At 39.3% G+C, this 17,133-nt stretch overlaps 3 protein-coding genes across 5 annotated transcripts; 2 read left to right on the top strand and 1 right to left on the bottom strand.

Moving 5' to 3' along the window:
- The first annotated feature begins 4,913 nt into the window (after positions 1 to 4,913).
- LOC116249849 (uncharacterized) lies at positions 4,914 to 8,816 on the top strand. Of its 3 annotated transcripts, none has more exons than XM_031623176.2 (3): positions 4,914 to 5,212; positions 5,342 to 5,527; positions 8,358 to 8,816. In XM_031623176.2, exons 2-3 carry the CDS (start codon positions 5,345 to 5,347, stop codon positions 8,619 to 8,621), a joined length of 447 nt encoding a protein of 148 aa, XP_031479036.1. In that variant the 5' UTR covers positions 4,914 to 5,212; positions 5,342 to 5,344; the 3' UTR covers positions 8,622 to 8,816. The 3 variants fall into 3 exon arrangements, with proteins under 3 accessions (XP_031479036.1, XP_031479021.1, XP_049931879.1); XM_031623161.2 differs by having other exon boundaries at positions 4,915 to 5,212; positions 5,326 to 5,527; XM_050075922.1 differs by having other exon boundaries at positions 4,915 to 5,214; positions 5,312 to 5,527.
- Positions 8,817 to 10,197: 1,381 nt separating this feature from the next.
- Positions 10,198 to 14,796, top strand: LOC116257715 (RNA-binding protein 2-like). The gene is made up of 6 exons (XM_031634677.2): positions 10,198 to 10,504; positions 12,031 to 12,182; positions 12,268 to 12,550; positions 12,668 to 12,729; positions 13,557 to 13,638; positions 14,512 to 14,796. The coding sequence occupies exons 1-6, from the start codon at positions 10,435 to 10,437 to the stop codon at positions 14,619 to 14,621; spliced, it is 759 nt and encodes a 252-aa protein (XP_031490537.1). The 5' UTR covers positions 10,198 to 10,434; the 3' UTR covers positions 14,622 to 14,796.
- A 160-nt stretch (positions 14,797 to 14,956) lies between these two features.
- LOC116257693 (putative pentatricopeptide repeat-containing protein At3g15130) lies at positions 14,957 to 17,126 on the bottom strand. Its single transcript, XM_031634648.2, has one exon. It carries the CDS (start codon positions 17,124 to 17,126, stop codon positions 15,078 to 15,080), a length of 2,049 nt encoding a protein of 682 aa, XP_031490508.1. The 3' UTR covers positions 14,957 to 15,077.
- Positions 17,127 to 17,133: the final 7 nt, after the last annotated feature.

Raw genomic sequence — 17,133 nt, 5'->3', positions numbered from 1 at the left:
TGTTATAGTTATTGGTCATTAACATGTACTATTTTATTTATATGACTTGTTTATTTAAATGTTGCTTTTATTATGATTTCTCTAGATCATGCATGGATCGTAAAAGTAAGAATTATTGAGCGCAATATGTATTTATATTATGCCAATGTCTTCGTTAATTGTTTAAGATTAGATCTGTCTAGGATATAACTTAGTTTTGTTTACGCTAATATATATATATATATATATATATATATATATATATATATAACATTCATTTCCTCCAAATTTTTTGATGTAGCCGCAGATTGATCCATCTCCTAGGGTCTATGTTACAGTTACCATGTAAATTGTTCTATACTTAATACTTTTAACCAATCAAATGAGGAGCTTAAATTAAAAAAAAAAACAAAAAACAAAAAAATAATTACTGTTATGTTAGAACAAGTTCTCAAGACATAACATAATTACGTTTTCACCTTCCAGATGAAAGAGGTCAAGAGTCCATTACGTGTCATTGTATCCTTCAAATCAATCCTAGCTAATCAAGATTTGGAGATCCATAATGTGGACAATGTAAAAACTTTGTTAAAAAGGGATCCATCAAGGCATATGAATGTTTCACATTAGTAACATAGTGTTATTATTCCATGAATTTATTCTACAGATCCATTAAATAGTATGTTGCAGTATTTCATGAATTTATCCTATTTTTCTATGGAGATTCATGAAATAGTAACAGTTATTATTACCAAACAACCTCTTGTAGAGACTTTAAGGGACATATTGTTAATACATAGATCAATATGTATCAGCTTTATCTCATGACTATGAATGAGTGACCATCAATATTTGAGAGGAATTTTCTGTAGTGTGTTGCACTTGATTAAGACTCATATACGAGAAAGAAGGTTGCATTAAGGCTCAACCAGCTCAATGAATGAGACATACTGCTAGCTCAACTCAAAAGCAAATAATGTTTTCTCTGTTGGTATGGTATTTATTGATAAAGAAGTTTTAACAAAAATATAAAAGGGCCATTTATATGCTAAAAAACTTTGTGGATGAAGCTCTCCCAAGAGTAGAAGGAAAAGATGAATCTGACTTAGACCTGACAAGTATAATTGGTTTGCAATTGCATGTGTTTGGATGCTTTTATTGTCAAGGAAATTGCTTCATTTTATGCATACTCAAGGCCACAACTACCATCCTATGAAAAGGTGAGGGCAGTGATATGAGAAGCAGGCGCAAGAAAATTAGCCTAGAAATTTGCAAGTGAGATAGAAAATATGGTTATAGCACAGTAACTAATGTAAGGCAGAAAGAAAAGTACAAATGAAAAATGGTAGCACAACCATTGTTGTTGTTGTTGTTGTTGTCTTCACTTATGTTCAACTATTATGGAAAGTGTTTCAAGGGAATGTCTTTCAAGGAAAGATCTTTTGTTCTGGCTTTCAAATCCTTTTTTCTTGAAACAAGGGCTCTCAATTACTATTTACTTGAAGTGGGGGTAAGATCTTTTACCTTAATGGCACAAGGGGTTGAGTGGGAGCTTTGGCTCTATGCTGAGCAAATTAAGATTTCTTTATATGTGTAATCCTACGGGCAAATACTTTCTCACTTGAGACGTATGTCAGAAGGTATGTCAATCACTCCTTTGCCCTTCAATTGGATCTCTCTTTCCTTATCACAAACAAAACATGTTTGCTTTTACTAATGAAGCAAATTAGCAGGTTTGCTGCTCTTCTCACTAGCATCCAAGAATTACCAATACCAATACACTAATTTCAAAAAATTCAAACTTGTAAATTTTAAAATATGATGGCTCCTGCCAACCCCTTGCTCCGCCCCTAATGCTAACGAATTTTCAATACATCTTTTTATGTTCTTTTGACGTACAAGCAAAATCTTGAATAAGCGTTTTTTTTTTAAATTTTGAGAAAAATAATTTTCTCAAATCCTTAAAAATACAGAGGCACATGACATTTTCATTCCAAACTCTTCGCAAACACGTCGAAGAGTTCGCATGCTGCTTGCTTATCCAAAGGACTATAAGCTTACCTAATTTTAGGCACAATAATTCCAGCAATATATATGGTTCCCTACCTCGGCTTCTATTTTCTAAAGCATGTCATTTTCTTTTGTGGGTCTATGCATCAACAGTAACATGGACAGATTTACAATAATTTTTTGAACTCAAACATGACCAACTGCGACTGGTTGAACTAGCGAGCAGACCACCCAGCAGGTGTGCAGAATTCGCGTACAGAAGACAACCCCAGAAGCTCGGACAAGTTAGTTTGCAGCTTTCTTAGGTAAACTGGATTCTCTTAAGTGTGGGAATGCTCTTACCTAGGAAAAAAGTAATGGAAAAACTTTCTCATGTAAATTAGTTAAGTGGGCGAGTCACTTTTCCTAAGAAATGAAGCCACCTGTTTTGCTAGCTATAGTTCTCTCTCTCTCTCTTACACAATTTCTCATGTTTGCAGCAGAGGATTTTAATATCAGACTCCTTCCCTGCTTTTGCTGACTTAGCATATTCTTTTTGAGAAAAGAAACCTATCATTTACATATACTGAAAGTATACCTGTAAGAATCTCTCCACATGGTGAAGTTATGCATATACGTAGGAAACCAAGTAGCTACCACACTCTCATATACCAGACTTTCATGAGAAGTAATTGGATCATTGATTCCAAAGATATTAAGCAGTAAATATCAATTTGAAAATTAGGAATACCCCATCAACTACGACCCTGGATCGTGAATCAATGGTTCGGGTCCGGACCCTGACCTCATCACCAACCCAAATCATGCAACTGGATATGGCCGACCGTATATATCTGATGCACACAAAATATATATTATATTGCTGAGGATATCAAATAACTAAAAGAGTGTTCAATACTACAAGTTATGTGATAGAAACGGATCTAAACGTCAGTTTCAGATCAACGTGTGACAAGTGACAATAAAAAGTATATTTTATATTAACACGTCAAATCATGTCCTCTGATGAAAAAACTTGAACTCCTCGGCACTATATTGACAAATTTCCTGATATCCTACAAGATGCTCACGAGAATATCATGTTCTTTTTCAAATTTCTTCCAATCCGGAGCTTTACAAACCGCTGCCACTTTCTTCTAAACCTTTTTTCCAATTGCGAAGAGGAAAAGGGCTTTCGTCTGTAAAACGTCTGGGTAGGGGAGTGAGTCGCCTTTTCCCAGTTTTAGAAAAAAAAAACGGCTTCGGTCGAGAGAGTCCAAAAAGATCGGGTATTATAAAAGTGAGTAGGCCTGCATCCTCAATGAGAGGAGAAGATGGTTTTGGAGTGCACAGAATTGAATTGAATTGTTAGTATCTTGCCTGACAGCCCCGTCTGCTTGGGTCTTGAGGCTGTCGTCTGCGGGCCTGGTATATTGCACATAGCGATCCATTCTTTCATTGTATGTATGATCTGACAATGGTGTGAAATAAAATTGCAGAATGCTCTCTCCGGGCATCCTTTTCCAAGTGAAAATCCATTTGTAGCCTCAGCATGTTTTTTGTTGTGTTACCAATTTGTCTCCCTGGATAACTGGTCAGAATCAAAGGAGATGAAGTACCGAGCACTAAAACCATGGTTACTGACATAAAGCGCATAAAGACAGTAACCATGGTTTTAGTGCTCGGTACTTCATCTCCTTTGATTCTGACCAGTTATCCAGAAGACAAATTGGTAACACAATAAAAAACATGGTGAGGCACTCCAAAACCATCTTCTCCTCTCATTGAGGATGCAGTCGCAGACCTACTCACTTTTATAATACCCGCTCCTTTTGGACTCTCTGATATTTTCTGCTCCCTTTATTAATAATTAATCTGCAGTGAAGCATCCCCGGTTTGAGTGGGCGCTTGTTTACTTGAAATATCTGTATCTCTAAAATAATCCCGTTTTCTGTTAATGGCTAACCAGTTTCTAGACCCAAATGTTTTTTGGGGGGCCGAATCCCAAGGCTCGATCATGAATGAATACCATTCCGATTGGTCTCAAAACTTTTACCAGCAAGCACAAGCTTTGTTGGATTTAGGATCGCGATCCACATTGGCGTCCCAGCTTTCTTTATATGCTAAGGCTAAGCCAAGAGTTGAGTTCAAAGAAAAGGCTCTAAAAACAAGGTACCTGCGAGTCGAGAGCTGGGGCCTGTTACGGGTACCTGATGCTCACCCTTACCTACATCCAATAACTGCATAGAGAAATTGGATTTGAATCAGATCCGATCCAACATAAGCAGGAAAGATCTGATGTGGAATTTCAGATTTTGATTTAAGAGCCACGTGAAAGGGTAAGGTGTCTGTGTAATGCTGGTGCCTAGCATTAGCGGGTTCATCATCGGTCCCGCTAATCCCTCGGAGGAATAAGCAAGCCCCTGAGCATAAACGTCCTCACGGGCACTATACTGTTTTGGAAGACTGATGATCATTTTCCTTAGAAGCTGAAGGAAGGAACCTCATGGCCGAAATTGCACCATCTAAACCTCTATAAAGGGGTGGTGGTGAACAATAACAGTTGGGAGAGAAAGAAATAAAGCATACAATTGGTTTGGTTTGGCTGCCATTAAAGAAAGCATTGAAACATGCCCATTAGAAAGGGCACCCCGAACATATCCAAAACCAAAACGTTTGCTTTCTTAGAAACCTCTATTGCTAAAGTCACTCATGAAGCTGGGTCTTCCCTGCCTCTTTCCGTATCACAAAGAAGATCACTTTTTACGATTTTAACATAAATATTATACTTTTCAAAAGAATCGCCAAATAAGAACAAGAAGTAAACTTGAGGAAGAGACAAATACAACGGCTTAAATAGTAAGAATATAACAATTTAGTGATAGAAGATGATGGTTAATGAGTCTTTGCAACCTTTACGAAATTATTAGGCCGAAAAGCGGCTGTCTTGTGCAAGGGGCGCTACCCTTCTCTCTCTCTTTCTCTCTCTCGTTTTTGTATCTAGGGACTTATAGTCCCTGCATCCCTATTTTATCGGCTCTCCCTCTACCGCCCCCTTCTATTTCGAGCTCTCGCGGTGTCAGGGTACCCTTCTCTCTCCGGCTGGTTCTTGTCCCTCCCTTTTCCCCCATCTTCTCTCTCCGCTGCTCCTTCTCCTCTCGCTGTCTACCTCCTTCCTGTGCTACAGCTGCGTTGACGAATGATTCTTTCCTCCTTCTGGCAGTAGGACCGAGAACGAGTCAAGGTACACACACTCTCTCTCTCTCTCTCATGCGAAGATAGTTCTTCCACTTTTTTTTGGTTTCTCTATATTTGATCGGCCTTGGTTTTCCGTCTTGTTGGTCTTCGAATTTTGAGGCGATACTTCTGAAAGGCAATGCCGCTCTATGACTGTATGCTTCTTTTCAAGCCCCACATAGAGAAGGCAAGCCTAATTGATCTGGTAGCCAGAGTTGGGAATCATGTGTACAAGAGAAATGGAGTCGTCACGGATATCAAGTCGTTCGGGAAGATTCATTTGGGGTATGGGATCAAGAAGTTAGATGGCAGACACTACCAGGTACACCAATCTTCTTTGTTACTTCAGAGTGTATGCGTGTTTTTTCCCCTTTGGATTCACGGTTTGACGTTTGGTGGTGAATTTGTGTAGATTTTGTTCAACATGATGAATTTACTTCTTTTCTTATCTTGGATATATATATGTTTTATTGTTTCACTTCTCTTTCGGTTTTTTTTTTATTGTTTCCGGATAGGGATTTCTTTGTTCTTCCTTTCTTGAGTTTTTCCTTTTTGTGTAGATCGATCAGTGCCTTGTCTATTGGGTACTTTTGCTGTTCTTAATGCTTTTCATGCTTTACTTTGTCGGGGGCATCTCTGCTGTTCTTTGTGTGGTTATTAGCATGGATTTTCAGTTTTTCTTATGGGCGTGCTTTGGTACAGGAAAGTGAGGAGAATCAGTTTCTTGTTTCATTGGGTTTATTTGCCTTTTCTTCAGCTGCAGAAAAACATTAATCACTTTCCACTCAAAAGCACATTAAGCATTTTTTTTATTTGCCTGTGATTGTTATTGAGTTGATCTTGGTAATAGATCAGTGTTGTGCATTGCTAATGTTTGTCTGTGAACTGCTTAAGGCGCAAATGGCCGGTTATCCTGGTTTCATCCATTGGCATAGGTAATGCCAATGTACGAAGACGGAAATGGAAAATGCCAACGTAGGGAGAAGGAAATAGGAACGTTCAGACATAAATACCGTCACTTGGGTGGTTATAGCCTACATGAATCTCGACCCAACAATTATTTAGCTGATCATTTGCTAAGTTTACTGGATTCTGATCGTTTGAAACCCCTTCAGCTGCGTTAGATGGATTAGACTGGGAAGTAATGATCATAACTGACCAATGTGCTAGTTGGTGGCTGGCAAGTATCAAGCAAGAGTAGCTGAGGCTAGCAATTTGCCTTAGCCTGACTTTGACTGTGAAGAGTAGCTTTTAGCGGATTGAAATAGAGAAGGCGCTCTTCCAGGTCGACCCATTTCCTGCTTCAACCCAATTTAGACAATGTCTAGGCCCTCTAGGGTACAGTGCAGGGAGAGCATTTCTGTAGCATATATACAGGTAGAGTGTTCCAAGTCTTCCTGTGGCTTTTGAAACAAGGTGCCTGATGGACAAACAAAATATATGTACAAAATAGTAGTTCCTAAGGAAGTAAGAGCAATAGGACCTCTATGCTTGTGTCTTATTGGATGCAGGTATAGGTCCAGCTACCTTTCCAAACAATGATAGTGACAGGAACAATAAAAATATGTCTATGTATATATGTGGAACATAATATAGGCCAATACACATAAAATAAACAAAATAGCAAATTGCATCAAAAAATTGTTTATTGGCCTATGAATGTTGTGGAGTTTTAAGCATCTGTGTTGCACCTGTTCATTTTATGTTTGTTAAAGCCAAAATCAGAAAACAACTACAAAGGATATTCTGTAATTAATTCTACTCGAATTGAAGATATAAATGAAGATAAACTACTAAGCACTAGGATTCAGACCAAATCAAACTTTATGAGAAGTACTATTATTCAATACCTGGAATTCTGCAAGCATATTCTCTATCAAAGAATCCTAAGTCTCACTCCAAATGTTGGCAAGCAGTTCTTTATGAGGTTCTAATGTCTTCCAAGCAGAAGATTTGAAATTATCATTCTCATGGAAATTGTACCAAATTCCATCAATTTAATCACTTTTTAAAACATATGTGATGTTATTGGTAATTGCATGTTTTCATATGTTTGATGGTATTTGAGCTTATTTTGTGTTTGGGTTTCACATGCAACTTGACCATCCATTTTTTGATGCATGTGGCTTGGCATGACAATCTTTTCTTTGTACCGTGCCATCTTAAAAAACTGTGAATAGCGAACTAAGACCGGTTACACTCATCAGCAATGTGCTACTGCTGCATTAATCTGCTGGAGCTTCTTTCTTGAATGTTATAAAGCTGATATTCACTTCAGGTTTCCTTTTTTATTGTTTTGACCAGTGTCACAAAAAACGCAAAAAAAAAAACATGATAAATTAAATTGCCGTTTAAAACTTTTTTTTTAGGAAAAAAAAGAACGTTAAAAACGAAAAAAACACGTAGCATGTTTTTAAAGTGTTTTTTTCGCGTTTTCATTTTTTTCATATTTTTTTAATGCCAAACGGTTTTTTTTTTCATTTTTTATTTTTTATTTGTTGCAAATCTATTTAGTTTTTTGATGTTTGTGTTATTAGTTTCTCACTTATTTTAGTTTTTTTTTAATTTTAAAAAATTTATCATATATTTCTCTTTTTTTTCAAACTAGCCGTATTATACCCGAGAAAAACTTTGCCGGTTAAAACTCCGAAATGTTATTTGTGACTATACTTTTGACAATCTAATGGTTCTTGGAAAATTGAACAAAAGTGGGATCCTTGTGTGGGAAGAACATGGTGATTTAAAGGGACCAAACATGAATGGAGTTGGATGCCGTGTCATAACTCTGAAAGGAGTAAAAAATTGGGCCTAAAATGGCAAAGCTGTAAAAGATTCTTTTATGCCTGTTGCCTATTCAGTATTAGGCATTTGGACATATTCTCACAGTAGAAAATATTTTTTGTTAAGCTTTCATTATCTTTTCTGTATGTCATATCATCTGGAGCACCTGTTGGCGTAAATTTTTTATTCATTCGCCTTCTTTCTGTACAAGTAGTGTTTTAGTCATCAGCCTAAGTCTCATGCCAAATTGCATGGCTTAGGTGGATTTCCCTGGTTTTTTTCTATTCTTTTCTTTTTAAGGTATTGCATACGCCTACGGATGGCTCAGATGTGAAGTTGAACTTCAACGATATCTGTGCATGCTTGTGCAGGGCCAGCTGATGCAGTTGACGATGATGACTACTCCTAACTTGAATAAGGAGCTCCACTACCTGAACAAAGAAAGTCGCTTGCTGCGTTGGCTTCTAGTCAAACACAGGGACACTAAGTATGGCTTAGACTTTGTTAATGACGAAGGCCTAAGAGGTGATTTCAGCAAGTACCAGCGTAACTTCTTATACAATGAAGAGGATGAAGATGATGATGACGATGATGATGAAGATGATTATGTGGTGGAAGAGACTACTGACAAGTAGTTTTAGTCAATTCCAGCGTCGGTTTCATGCTACGGCAGTCGAGCCTCATTATATGATACCAGATGACTTTTCACAGATTAAAGGATATTTCCCTTCTGATGTTCTTTTTATGTGTTGTAGTGCAGTGTCAATCTATCTGAATAAGCTAGATGCTTAGCCATGGATATCAGAGAAAGGAACGTTTTTTGTTTGTCACGATGGAAAGATTCTTGATTGACGTCTGCGTGTCTGGGAGGTAAGAGCTAATGATTTGAACTCAAACATAAATTGCCCAATAGATATATGATCCCATGAAATGGGCTTTTATTAATCCTGGCTTCCCCCTATTTTCCGTGGGACGTTGTTCGCTACACCTAGCCAAGACACTTGTTGTTTTTTTGCAAAAAAGCTTACTCTGACAGGAAAATAACATCTTTTCTTTGTGGAGATCCTTTTATTATCTCAATTATTCAAGATGGTTTAGATGAATAAAGAAGCAGAATGAGAGAGGAACAAAACAGACGGAATTACATGTCATTGATGATCTAAGTGTGATGTGTGGAACCAAAATTCAAACTGTCGGAAGTATCTCTACTACCTTTTGGAACAGCAAATCATGAAAATGCAGCAATAATTGTAATTTAAATAATTTTACATCGAATGAGTTTCGGCTGTATGGTGGATTCTTATCAAGCCAACCATGCAAGTTCTTGCAATTAATCCCTTTTTGAAGCCTAAGCACGATACAAAATGCATCCCTTGTAGCCGTCCTACGGGTTGTATCAACTGAAATGCTATTTCTCAAGTTGTATATCTTCAATGAGATTCAATCTTTACAATTTCAGGTTTTTAGCAGATCTTGTTCTGGTTGAAGGCAGTCATTGCCTCACGCAGTAACGGGTACCAAACAAGGCAGTGTCAAACGTCCAACTAGATTGATCGAACGGCAGAACAGATTATTGCATGTTGTGACAATGTGTTTCGCTCCATTTAATCAAACTACTTTCATGTGTTTTGGGCATAGACTTGGGGTTGAGGAGTATACACAAGTGGTTTACTGCAGTTTTCTCGGATTCTCGTCCAAGATTTGGACCCTGAGGGGGACGTCAATTGTCCAGTTGTATCATCTCCCAAATCCAGTGAACTGGGTAGTTACATCTTCATATTTAAATTTGAACGAACAAAAGTCCAGATCACATCTGAATCCAGTTCTCGAGAACACTGCAACCAAATCCAATCGGAAATTTCTCTTGGAAGTAGATGTATGCATTTGCTAATGAAGTTCAGATCTCATTTCAAAAGGAGAATTAGATATGGATATTCGGAGAGTCCGGCTAGCATCTTAAGGTAAATGTCCATAGTTCAATTGGACATCTTTGCGAAACCAAACTCGAGTCCGCATTCAATCAAATTCCGTTTCCTAAATCCAAATCCGACGTGAACTTGTTCGAATTTGAAAGCATTATCTTTACCCAATTGATTTGGTGTGGTTCGATCCAAATTTATGCTGCTTTGTTTCCCAGGCTTCTCTGTGCCACAAGCAATGCATGATCCGCATTGTTTCCGACTCGATTAATCGCGAATCCAATCGGATGCTAACCCGATCCGATTGATACGTCGCTGGTGAAGAATCGTCCGTCTTTTCAAGAGGGAACCAGGGTCCGACCGAGTCTCTTCAATTTCCGAGTCGAATCCGAGCCATTTTACGGGGGGAGAGTTCAACAGACGGAGGGAGGAGTGGAGGAATACGACGAAGCCAGGGTTTGTATTTCCGGCATTTAAAGTTTTCCAGATATTTGTCGATCGTCGGAAATCCGGCGGCGCCTCTCTGGAGATGGCGGAACCCTACTGGCAGCCCGGGGATCCGTCTGCGCCCGCAGGGAAAAGGCCGAGACCTGCATACGGTATGAATGCCTCCTTTGTGCCCTTATTGTTGTTGTAGTACCAATATCTTTTATCGCTTGCATCTTTTACTTTTTTGGTTATTTGAGAACTTGGTGGCTCTTGTTCCGTTTGCTGCTTCTTTTTTGTTGTTTTCGGTATGTAAGTTGACTGCACTTCTTGACTCTGGTGTGGAGGCTCTGTGTTTTGGACTCTTGAAATCTTGGATGAAGTGCGTATATTTTAGAAGTGAACTGTACCGTAAGCTCAGAGTAAGAACCCGGAGCTAGACATTTTGTCGCGAAGCATGATTTGAGAAGAAGAAAAGCCAGGCATGGTGAAAGAAAGGTTAGAATTGATACTAGACGCAGAGTCATGTTTTTGTCTGTGAAAGCAGGGTTTATGAGGAGTACGAGATTTCGTGATTTTGCTCGCAATTAGGTTTATATGGGATGGAACTCAAGCTTTTAGTGGAATTAGGTAAAATTAGAATTTCTCGAAATTACACCTGATGGTTAAGCTGGATAAAAAACATACTTTAGAGAGCAAACATATTTCTTAAACTAGGAAAACATAATGACCAATAAATTGCACTCACTATTCAATTGCTGAAAATATTGTAACTCTTTGGTGTTCGATCTTTTAAGCTAGTAAATACTTGTTTCCGTTCCTAACTGCTTATTTTGCTTACGAGCGGTTTAGAGTTTAGACATACAGGGGCTGCGATTTTAGCTTAACAGTTCAAGAATTGGCATCTTATTGGTTTTATGGTAGTGTCTACTGATAATAGTTTTAATCTTCATCAAATTTTCTGAGATATTTATTAATTATTTGGTCTACATTCTCGTCGACTTTGATGGTAAATTCATGTCTGGCGGAATTTCTACGCGGTTGGAAGCATTGTCCAGAAAACAGGTATGAGCTGTGAGACACGCAGTTCTCCAATTCCTTTTTTCTGGATGAATGATGTCGTCTACTATTTAAGGAGATGGATGTGCCATGAGCATGGATGTTGTTAACATGGCCTTTGTTGTTGTTAGTTGGATTTCCATATGGATTGCCTAGAGAATTTTTCCAACTCATGCCCCCTTAACTCCATAAAAAGAAAGTTTGACAGGGGAGATTATGCATGATCCGAGCACGATGGTTAGAATAGCGAGCATAACAATCTGATTTCTGGCAAAAAGATGTCTTTCTAATTAACTTGGTTATTGCTGAAACGAATTTAGGTTGCCTACGCGAATCTAACTGGAATACGCTTGCTTTTGTATGGCCACTAAAAAAAAATGTGCAGGCTTCCAATCACGAATTTTCCTTTTCCTTTGTGAGGTTCTTTTCAAAAGAAAATCCTTCTTTGGGACCTGTTCGTCAGTTAAATACTGGCGAACTCCATCATTTTTTTCTTCTTGTGACTATGCCATTAGTCTCTTCAAATCCTTGCGATGCTGCTAGTGTACTATTCACTTGTCCTCCCTCTCTCTCTCTCCCATACTTTTTATTTTCCTATTGAAAGGAACTGACTTGTTTTATCCATGCTTATGGATTTTAGATTTTGTACCTCCTGGAGGCGGAACCCAAATGGGAATTGGTGGTCAGGAGGTGTCTGGTTATCTGGCACGTGAAGATAATCGTGCTGCAGCTCACGTTGTCAAAGATACTAGATCCATTATGGAATCATATGACCGTTATCTGCAGAATGGGGTACCATGCCAAATTTTTTTTGGCGTCCTTGTCATGGTATATCTCTAGTTTTTTCCGCAATGTTTACTGTGATTCTGTTTTGCAGGCAATTTCTACTCATGGGTCTGGAGAACCCAGAAATATGCCTGCTGCTGGTTTTGGTGGTCAAGGGGTGGCTGGGCCTCTTACTGCCAATCCTGTTATGATGTTTGGTTCAGGTCTTGTTCTTCCAGACATTGCTGCAAACAGTAGAAACATGGGGTTCAACAACCAACCTCCTGTCGATCTAGTGGCAAGGCCTGAGCGAGAAGTTCGTCTTCCTCCAGATGCTTCTAGCACTCTTTTCGTTGAGGGCCTTCCATCTGACTCCACACAGCGAGAAGTTGCTCGTATCCTTTCAGTTCTTTGATTTGTATATCAATTGTTTTTTATTACTTTTTGTCTCTTGGTCTAACGAGAAACTTCTTAGATTCCTGGATATGTGCATCCTTGACTCTAGGTTGTAGATATATTTAGGCCATTTCTCGGCTACAAGGAAGTGAGACTTGTGACCAAGAACCCAAGAAATGTAGGTGCTAAAAATGGGATTTTTTCTTTTTATGCTAGAAGTCTAGGACAGTGTTGCACATGTCAGGATAATTGTACTCATTGTGAAATAGATATTTACATGTACAATAGAATCATAGACCACGCTAGTAATTTGTGCATGAGACATACTTTTAGATGGTTAAAATATAATCAAAATGTTCTACAGTTGTTGCAATGAATTGAGTCCTCTTGTTTGGCGTACAGTCAATGCATAGTCAAGCACATCCTATATGAAGATGTCTGTGAAGAGAAAAGAATACAGATGCTTAAGTGAGTCGTTTGGTTATGATCAAATGGACAGCTGATTTTTGGAACAAAACTGTCAGGCTATCAGCTAGGCTAAGCTGTACGACTGTCTAAAATTATCCTGAAAAACAACAAATGAAGAGGAAACAAGAAAACCCAAATAGATCTTCATTCATCAAACCTGGACTGCCATTGAAATGAAGCTATGATCTATTTATTGACGAGAAAAGAAGTGCATTCATAATCTAAGAAGACAATTCTAATCCTAACACGATTAGGTCCAAATGGATCTTGGGGCCCCCTTGGGTTCAGCTCCTACATCAGGTTGCCTCACCATTAGTGCAGAGTGCAGACAACGTGTTTGATTAGTCATTAGGAGGGGTAGATTTGACATGATTTACTTTTTTCATTTGAGGAACTTATGATGTGGATTTCGTTCATGCTTTTATTTATTTGTAGTCCTATCTGTTGTTGTCGTGGTTTAACCTTTTCAACATGATTTATGTGTACCTAGCTTCCGTTTGACTTTTGACTTATATATCTGCTTCTTTGTTCTTGCAGCCTGGCGGCAATCCTGTTGTTCTATGTTTTGTGGACTTTGTAAATGCTAACTGTGCTGCAACTGCGCTGGGTGTCTTACACGGTGAGATTCCTTTCTCAATTACCTTTGTGAAAAGAACACACTAGCTTAGCTTGAGCTGTTCATCTCGTGCTGCCGTAGCTTGAGCTCATTAAATGCTGCATTGTTTTCAACAGAACTCTCTCTCTCTCAAAGTTGAATAAGTTTTCAGCTCTAGAGTGTAGACCTATATTGATCTAGCTCGTTCACAGAATAGGTAACGTCATTTCAAAGTTGGAAGCAGTAGAGTATGAATTTGAAGCCTGTTTCTGGTTAGCCAAATAAGTATTTTCTCCTCTGTAATCTGTCCTCTATGAATTAGGTAAAGGCATCCATTATTCATTTTTGACCTGCGCACTTTACTAGTATAGACAAACCTTTTCTGGCCAAATATAGGCTGCTGCTTCCCTTTCCTCCCACTAGATGTGGCATGCATGGTTTGGGATTCTTTCACTGGAGGAAGAGGAAGCTAGATGATGAACATGTGTTGTGGGAAAATTGTTATGCGGTTGGAAGGATGAATTGTAATTATGGTGAAATGACCTGAGCAGAACCAGGAATTTTTTCTCCACGATGTGATATTCTTGTTGCAAAATGTGGTATGTTTGAGCTTAATTATGAAAAAACGAGTAGGATATTTTGGACAGAAAACATTGACAAATGAAAGTAGGAATTTGTTAGGGCTTAATCTTTTCAATCCAACAACAGGGCTGTGGCTGTGGTTTTTTTCTTTGAATTATAGATACGATTATTCATGCCACTGTAGATATTTTTTGAGTTTTCTTTCAGAAAAATTGAAATGTTGTTCGGTGAAACTTTCCTGAGGGAAGAGCCTGTATTGAATATTTCCCCTTTCTGGACAATACGAGCATAATAGGTTTTTATCTTTCAACTCAGGTTACAAAATGGATGAACAAGATCAAAATTCACCAGTTCTAAGGATGCAGTTTGCACGGCATCCTGGACCAAGATCTGGCAGTGGCATGGGCCCCCGCAGCGGGCGATGAGGTGAAAGTTGGCGAGATTGTCTGCATATCTTTGGACCCACTTTGTTTTTATCCTTTGCTGATCATTTTCAGGGTCTGCTGTAGCTTTTGGCCACTCATTGTTCTCTAATTTTTGGTATAAACATTAGGCTCAATGTTCTCTAATATTAGTTTTACTGCCAGGGTTCTTCCTCAACGCAAAGTTTAATATGAGCACAGAGAGAGAGAGAGAAGGTTTTATGTCAACAACGTACTTGGTGATACACATGGTTCTCTTCCACTAAAAGCTAGAATAGATGTCGCACTAAGACGAGACTCAAAGCGGTTGACGTTGGAGGTAGGCCTTCGCTGTCAGGTGGGCGATAATAGTTTAAATTATATATCACTCCTTGCACAAGCCAATACAACGGGTGTACAAGATAAAGGTCGAGGAGGAAAGCTTTTGGTGATAAACGCAAGATCCAAGCCTGTAGTAGGTCACCAATAGTCACCACAACTGCATGCTCCGTTATAAAAACTATGGAACCTGTTGGCATCTCTTACCAGTATTTCTCTCCCCAATATTCTTGAAACTCCCTTCAAGAACTCATGGCAATCCCCACAAACCCTCAAGTTCTTGAAAACCCTAATAACTTCTCCTGTCCCACCAAACCCAAGCACAATCCCCAGCCCAATGGCTAGCTTCTCGCTGTGCAGCTTTAGGTTTTCTTCCTTGGACTCTGCATCTACATCATGTAAAGAAAACCTCACTCCTACAATGTAACCCATTTCCTTTATCTTTCCTGTCACCTCAGTCAAGGCCTCATGGATTTCTTTGAATAGAGGGTGTGAGTCATCCCCTCCATAGAAGAAATGTACCTCCTTGCCAATTTCTATCCAGCTCCAGCCTGCTTCCTTTTTCAGCCCCTTTATCTTCATCTTTTCCCTTATAATTTCACATTCCTTCCACAGACCTACCTCAGCGTAAAGATTGGACAAAACCACATAATTCACAGGATTCCTGCTGTCCAACATTAATAGAATTTCTCCCACTTCTTTACCCAAGTCCACATCCCTATGAATCCTGCAAGCTCCAAGCAATGTCTGCCACACAGCGCAGCTTGGTTCAACTGGCATACTGTGTATCAAATTCTTTGCTTCCTTTAAACATCCGGCCCGGCCAAGCAGATCCACCATACATGCATAATGCTCTTGCTTGGCTTGGAAACCAAACTGTTCCGTTAATTTTGTGAAGTACATTCGACCTTCTTCCAGGAGCCCAGCATGACCGCAGGCTGAGAGGACTGCCAAGAAGGTGACTTCGTCTGGCTTGGTTCCTTGCGCTTCCATTTCATTAAACAGACCGATTGCCTTCTTGCCATGGCCATGTTTCCCGTAGCCTGTAATCATCACAGTCCATGAGATTACATTCTTTTCAGGCATTTCATTGAATAACTGTTCTGCTTCAGGTATCATGCCACATTTGATATACATATCGACAATGGAATTGATCACAGAAACATCTGAACCAGAAAGGTTCTTGATGGTATACCCGTGGAATTGTTTGCCAAGTTCTACCAACGCAAAATCTGCAAATGACCCAACCAAGCTAGAGATGACAAAATTATCTATCTGGATTTCACTTCGCCGAAGTCGGCTAAACAACTCCATTGCCTCCATCATCCGTGCTTCTTGAGCATAGCCAACAAGCATTGCTGTCCATGAAACTACGTTCTTTTGCGGGCTCGCCTCAAAAACACTACGTGCTTCAGTGAGGGACCGGCACTTAACATAGAGATCGATGAGTGCACTAGCCAATATTGTACTCTTTGAAAACCCTAATGTGATTACAGCGGCATGGATCCGCAGTCCCCTTTCAAGGGAGCCAAGACTGCCGCTAGCCTTCAAGAGGCTTGATAATGTAAACTCGTCCGGTATCTCGCCTTCCTTTTGCATCTCTCTGAATGCTGAAAAGGAATTCTTCTCCTGGCCACAATGTACATATGCTGCAATCATGGTATTCCAAGAAATGAGATTTCGCATTCGCATTTTCTCAAACACTTTTACCGCATCCTGAAGAACACCAGTTTTGGCATACATATCAATAAGTGCATTGCTCACAACTGCGTACCCTTCGAAGCCAGTCTTCACGCACAGATCATGTATCTGCATGCCATGAGCAGGAAGACCGAGGGATGCACAGGCTTTCAGGTTTAACGAAAATGTGAATTCATTTGGTCTGACCCCTGCAACACTCATATCAGAAAACAGAGAAAGTGAACCACAAGGCCTTCCTTGTTGCAAATATCCATTGATGAGGACAGTCCAGGAGACCACATTTCTCTCAGGCATCATATCAAACACCTTTTGTGCAACATCTGGTTTCCGGCATTTAGCATACATATCCACCAGCGTGTTGTTCATTACAAGATCAAACTCATTTCTCAGCTTCAGGAGCATTGCATGGATCTGCATTCCTTGAGCTAGCAGCCCCAATTTTGCGCAGGACCTCAGAAGCGGCGCGAATCTCTTGTTCTCTTCCGCCATCGCTGTC

The sequence above is a fragment of the Nymphaea colorata genome, chromosome 1 (assembly GCF_008831285.2).
Source record: "Nymphaea colorata isolate Beijing-Zhang1983 chromosome 1, ASM883128v2, whole genome shotgun sequence".
Lineage (NCBI taxonomy): Eukaryota > Viridiplantae > Streptophyta > Magnoliopsida > Nymphaeales > Nymphaeaceae > Nymphaea > Nymphaea colorata.
Note: the sequence above shows the minus strand (reverse complement) of the source record. Positions and strands in the feature narration are given on the sequence as shown.